The sequence below is a fragment of the Eschscholzia californica genome, unplaced genomic scaffold, assembly GCF_041429995.1.
Source record: "Eschscholzia californica isolate CP2 unplaced genomic scaffold, dmEscCali1.0.p SCAF_4, whole genome shotgun sequence".
In the NCBI taxonomy this organism is placed as follows: domain Eukaryota; kingdom Viridiplantae; phylum Streptophyta; class Magnoliopsida; order Ranunculales; family Papaveraceae; genus Eschscholzia; species Eschscholzia californica.
Genome location: NW_028238461.1, coordinates 28968569 through 28974710, shown reverse-complemented (window position 1 = coordinate 28974710; position 6142 = coordinate 28968569). Strand labels below are relative to the sequence as shown.

The window sequence follows — 6142 nt, the reverse complement described above, 5'->3', positions numbered from 1 at the left end:
AGAGTTCACGATAACGCAACTTAATAAATTATGTAATAAGTCCCAAAAAGATTTTTGAGTAGTGCCTACCCAGATTAAGACACCTGTTGAGCCCTTGTTCATCGATGGTGGGTCTGCAAAAGCAGGGTGCCATCTTCTACCTCGGGACAATGCGGGTAGATCTATGAAGAGGTCTACATGTCTAAATGGTTATTCTCAACGAGTCAGCAAAAGGGCTTTGGATTTTGGGGCTAAAGGACAATTTGACACTTAAGTGTGAAATTAGTCAACCAAGAATCGTAAGAGTATGATCAGTAAAATGTTACTCACACAGGACGACGAGTTAAGAGCAGTGCCAAAGTACGCTTAATTTCGAAGGAATGGGATCTTGGAAATATATTATTCTTAGGAGACAATAAATATAGAACAATATAGGCAAATAAGAATTATGCCAGGATAACAAGTTTAAGTCACTTTCGCGTTTCGTACATGTAGTTTAATTATGACGTCGAAAGGCTCCACCAACATACGTTGGCTACTAGAGAAAGAAAATTTGAATGGAGATAACTTCATTGTTTGGGAGCGGAATCTGGGACTCGTCCTCAGATCCGAAAACAAGGCAAGCATCTTAGACACACCTATTCTGATAATCACTGAAGATTCGACTGATCAAGAAAAGGATCTGGAGAAAAATCTTCAGAAGAAGTCCGAACCCGTAACATGCCTTATGTTAGCAACCATGAAACCTAATCTTCAGGATAAGTTCATTCAAACGGATGCTTATACCATGATACGACAACTTAGGAATTTGTTCCAAAAGAAGTCGAGAATGGAAAGGTATGAGACTTCAAGGGCAATATTGGATATGCGCCTTGAAAAGGGAAAGCCTGTAAGGCCACATGTTTTCAAAATGATTAGTCTTTTTGAGAAACTAGCTCGACTTGGAGTCAACAATGGCCGAGATTTCGCCACTGATATTATCCTGCATTCACTTCATAATGGGTTCAGTCAGTTTAGAATGCACTACAACATGAATGGATGGGATAAATCTCTGGAGGAACTACACGTTATGCTCCAAACAGCTGAAGAGTATATCACAATAGTTGAACCTAAGAAAGAAGTTCTGATGCTTCAAAAGGACAAGGGATTTAAGAGGGAATGAAAGCAGAAATTCAAGAAGAAGAAATTCAAGAAGAAGAAAATAAGCAAGAGGTTAGGAAAACAAGTTTCTAAGACCAAAGGTACTCAATCTGATTCCAAGTATTTCTATTGTGATGGCACAGGCCATTGGAAGAGAAAATGTTCCTAATTCCTGGAAGACAAAAAGAACGGAACCGTGGTGATGTGGCGTGAAAATGCCACATTTAGGTCACTTAACTTTGATGAGTTAGTCCCTTTTGAGTATTATGAATAATATTTTATGTACTTTTCTTGTTAAGTATCATATTTGGAGATAAACATATAAATCGGAATAAAGGGAGCGAACTGTCACTATCATTTTATGTGCACAAAACGAAAGAAAAAGATTTCAAGCAAATCAAATGATGAGAGGAGTCAATGACGAGTCCGACAGTGAAAACGAAAGTCGAATCGGAGTTCGAACGGAGAAATTATAAAAGATGGAAGCAAAAGTCGTCTCTTGAAATTAGATTTGTAGAGATCAAGTATGGAGGCACCCTCCTTGTTTCTGAAGCAAAGCCCAAGTCCAAATCAAGCCCAGAAAAGAAAATAAGAGGAACAAGATAAAGAGAAATTTATGAGCACCCTCTCTTTGGTCCAAGTCAAAATGGTCTAAGACTTAGTCAAGTTTGACTAAGTATAGGGTTGTGTATACACAAGTGAGAAAAGGGGTCAAAGAAGAAAATCTACTATTCATCTTCTTCCCCAAGCAAGAGGGAGAGAAAGAGGCAAGAGGGTTAGGGTTCTCTATCACCAAGTAGAGCTTGAGAGAGAGAAAAAGAGAAGAAGGAGAAGGAGGAGTGCCGGCCAAGGCAAGGCCGGCCTAGCCTTGGCCGGCAGCAGCTCGGGCTGCACGGCAGCAGCTCGAGCTGCTCGGGAGAAGCTTCAAGCAGCACGGGATGCGGCTGCAGCTTTGTTCATCAGCACAGGACGCGGCTGCTGCTGGAGACGGCAAGGAAGGAGCACGGGACGCCTAAGCACGGCTCGGGATAGCTTGATTTGGCTGGATTTGTGCTTTGGCCGGACCTCATCAACCTTGGCCGGACTTTTCTAGGGTTTTCCGACCACTTTCTTGGTCGGAAACCTTAGGGCTTTTACTCCCCATGTCTTAATCTAGCTACTCATGGGATTTGATTTGATTTTGGACTTGAAAATTTCTAGAGAGAGAAAGCTAGGATTAGCTTCAATGGAGGTTGTGTTCTAAATGGAGAAGATGATGGTGGTCGCTATGGGGAACCCAGAAAATTGCTAAGGGGAGATCGGCTGCAACTAAAAACTCATATTTTCCGACGATCTTAGCCTCGAACCACATCGAAAAAGGGGGATTCTCTCATCATTTTCTTTCCATTTCTTATTGAACCACCATGTTTAGCTAACTTTAGTGTGTCGATTATATGAGATGAAATGTGATGAATTCGTGATTACGTTTAATATGATTTGATGTTTTGATTATGAATTGATGTTCATGTATTTCGATTATCGTTTTGATCGTATTTTCATGTGTCTTGTCATGCACTTCACATAGTTATAGACGAAACAATGTATTCGATATCGATCGTAGTCTAAGTCATAATTTCATGTGTCTTGTCATGCACTTCACATAGTTAGGCGACTAGACAACACTTTCGTTGACTCGGGATTAACCGATTATGATGTTTGTTTGACTAAGTATGATCTCCGGATATACGTAGTGCTTATAGATATCACCTTAGGAGTCGAGCATTGATTGTATTTCGATACATTAGATCGGACCGTACATAGTTGTGAATTTATCATTATGGATTCCCGAACTTTGACACCTCTCTGACTTATTTGTCTCCCGACTCTTGTTGCCTCCCGACTCTTGATCATCCGACACTTCTCTCGATTCTCTCTCACCCGTCTACTTTATCGTTTAGTTTAGTATTGCTTGCTTTCTTCTTTTATTTCTTAATCAATATCAAAACCCCCCATTTATCTTTGTTCCTTTCCTTTTTAGTCTAAGTTAGCTAGTAATACCTAGACCGGCGAACGAGACTCCTTCGTTATCCAAATTACCTTCCTATCCTTGGATCGATCCCGGCCTTGCCGGATTACTACTTGATACCTCCGCTTGGGTGTGCAACCTTTTCGGGTGCATCACGTGGTTTTCGCCCAAGGTAAATATATTAAAAGTTCATTCAATTTAGTACTTTTTCCTTTAAGGTATTGGATACCTAAAGCTCTTTTCATTATGAATGACAGGAGCAAGTGGGAGCTGAGTATTTAATGAAGAAGGAGATGAACCTGTCAAAAGCTAAGGAAGCAAGAGTTGCTAGAAAAGCTCAAGAAGGATCATAGACTCCATAGGCATTACTTTAACAAGTTTTAGTTTTATTTTTCTTTTTCGAAACATCGACTCTGTAATAAGATTATGGAATTAAATAAAGTATTTAGTATTTTATGATGTTCTTAAAAGATGCCTATTTAACTTTTAAACAATTGTACCAAACGATTCAACTTAGTTATTCTAATCTAGTCAAATAAATTTGAAAGAACATGGAAGAAGCTAAAGTTGCTTGGTCATGTATCTTTCAACGATAGTTAATCATGGTTCAAACAGACAAATTTGACAAGATCTCTTATGACAAAATAGAGGTCAATTAATCATTGAAACTCATGTTAGACATTAAACAGTGATTAATGTGACTAGAATAGACTAAAATACTAGATTGTAGGATAAGTTTTATAAACTAAACCTAAATCAAGTAAAGGATCAATTTGACCAAAGGTTATGATGAGATCATAAGTCTAAAAGCCATATAGTCTTCCAAAACAAAAGTCTAATACACATCTGCTGACCCACTAAAACCAAGAAAAGCTATAGTGAATAAACGAATCCATACAAGTATGGATTTTAGAAAGAGTTCTAAAACCATTCTTTTATTCAAAGTCTAAAACCTTTTAATCATTCTTAGGAAGAAGAATAACGGGGTTTTTCCACGAATCGAAACAAAATTAGATTGTTGCTCTCGATGGTGTCTTATTTAAAAGAAAGAGTCTTTTAAAGAAGACAAGTGGGAGGAAAATAAATATTCGAATGACTTCGAATAGAGCAACAAATAGGAGCAAAGAAGTTACTTACTATAATGGGAGTAAGGAATTACTCGCCATGAAACTTCTTAAAGAGTTAAGGAGATCTCTCAATATTTGCTCAAAACCCCGGGTGAGTCCTTGGAAGAAGATTCACACAAACTGTAGCAGCACCACTCCGAAATTATACTGAGAGTCTAAAGAGATAAGATTAAGAGTGGGTTTCTAACATTCGTAAAGAAATTCAAAGAATTCAATTTCTTAGAATGATTAGTCTTGTTCGACAAGAAGGTAAGTGGGAGTGAAACATGATTGTTTCATGTCCTGTATGTAGGAACATACTGGGGTTGAGAAGAACATTAGGAATGTCAAAACAGTTAAAGAACTGACTCAATAGGACAATAGACGAGGGTAAATTAATTAGGGCATCAAAGTCTATGTCAATAGATCAAAGAGATGAGACTCATTCAAAAGGAGTTTTGAAGATATCAATATAGAAGAACTCTTAGAGAGAGATTCTACCATCTCGCATGATAACTGCCAAGTAAAATTCGGAATTTAGAAATTCTGCTGAGCGAAAGCAATAAGTGAGAGAAATACTTATGTCTAAAACATAAGATCGATCATAAAGATGATTGATGTTTACCCGCACATCTGAGAAATACTTGGAGTATAAAAATGTCGTCACTCATAAGAATCAGAGAACAGCCTAGAATGTTGGGAGGATCCAGGATTAAGTCTCTGAAAACAAGGTATATAGTAACTTCACTCCAACAACCTGAATCATAGCTCTGATACCACTTGATGTATTTTGCCGGAAGCGTGAGTACGGAGTGAATGTAAAATCGTAACAAGTAACTAGGATGATCCAGATCACCACACTTTGATAAAGTTGTCACCACAAAGTGATAAAGAAACCGATTGAGCTAACACCACAACTGGATAAAGTTTCCACCACCAGATGATAAAGACGCTCGAAATCCACCACCAATGGCTCTTCCAAAACCCGAGAATAAAGGAAATGATCTAAGCAGATCCAAAGTCACAAAAGACTCTACAATTTCTCAAATTCGTTTTCCTGATTTTTCCATTGATAATAAGCCTCATTATATAGAGGAGAATACATTAAAAGGAGTCATAAAAGCTAATCTACATGCATAGGAACTAGATACATTGGAAACAGCCTAGTTTGAATGCAAGAATGTAGAAATGAAAGACTAATACTTAATGTAGATGCATAAAACAGAAATGACTCTTCAAATCTCCGATAATCCTCTTTAAAGCCCATATTTAATCATTGCTTAGTTAGTACAACTTCAGCAAAGTAACGCTCAGCCCGTTGGTAGGCTTGTCTGCGTATTCCAACGCTGCTTGCTCCAGCTTTGTTGGCTCCAGCTCTGATTGTTCCAGCCCTGGCTTGTCCAGCACTGTTGCTCCCGCATCAGACTCACCGGGTTAGAAATGATTTGTCCTCAAATATAATAGCTCCTCGTCTTCAATATAAGGAGAAAGATCACCCACATTGAAAGTAGCCGAAACACCATAGTCACCGGAAAGCTCTAGTTTGTAAACGTTATCACCAAACTTCTAAAGTACCCTAAAAGGACCCTCTACTCTTGGCATCAGCTTCGACTTGCGTTTGTTTGGAAACCTCTCCTTTCTTAGGTGTAACCAGACCGAATTACCTGGTTCAAATGACTTAGCTCGTCTATTTTTGTTGGCCTTCTTTTTGTACTTCTCATTGGACCTTTCAATTTCTGCCAGAACATTCGCATGAAGCTTCTTCATTGTAGTTACCCTTTCTTTTGCTTCAAAGTCTGCCTTAAACCCCAAAGGTAGTGAAATCAAAATCAATAGGAGTAAGTGGATTAAGACCATACACAATCTCAAAAGATGAATTGTAGTGTAGCTTGTTGACCTATTATAAGAAAAC

General features: G+C 38.4%; 1 protein-coding gene across 1 annotated transcript; it reads left to right on the top strand.

Annotated features, from left to right (window-relative positions):
- The first annotated feature begins 481 nt into the window (after positions 1-481).
- LOC147544025 (uncharacterized) lies at positions 482-1141 on the top strand. Its single transcript, XM_086635569.1, has 2 exons — positions 482-816; positions 898-1141. Exons 1-2 carry the CDS (start codon positions 482-484, stop codon positions 1139-1141), a joined length of 579 nt encoding a protein of 192 aa, XP_086491695.1.
- Positions 1142-6142: the final 5001 nt, after the last annotated feature.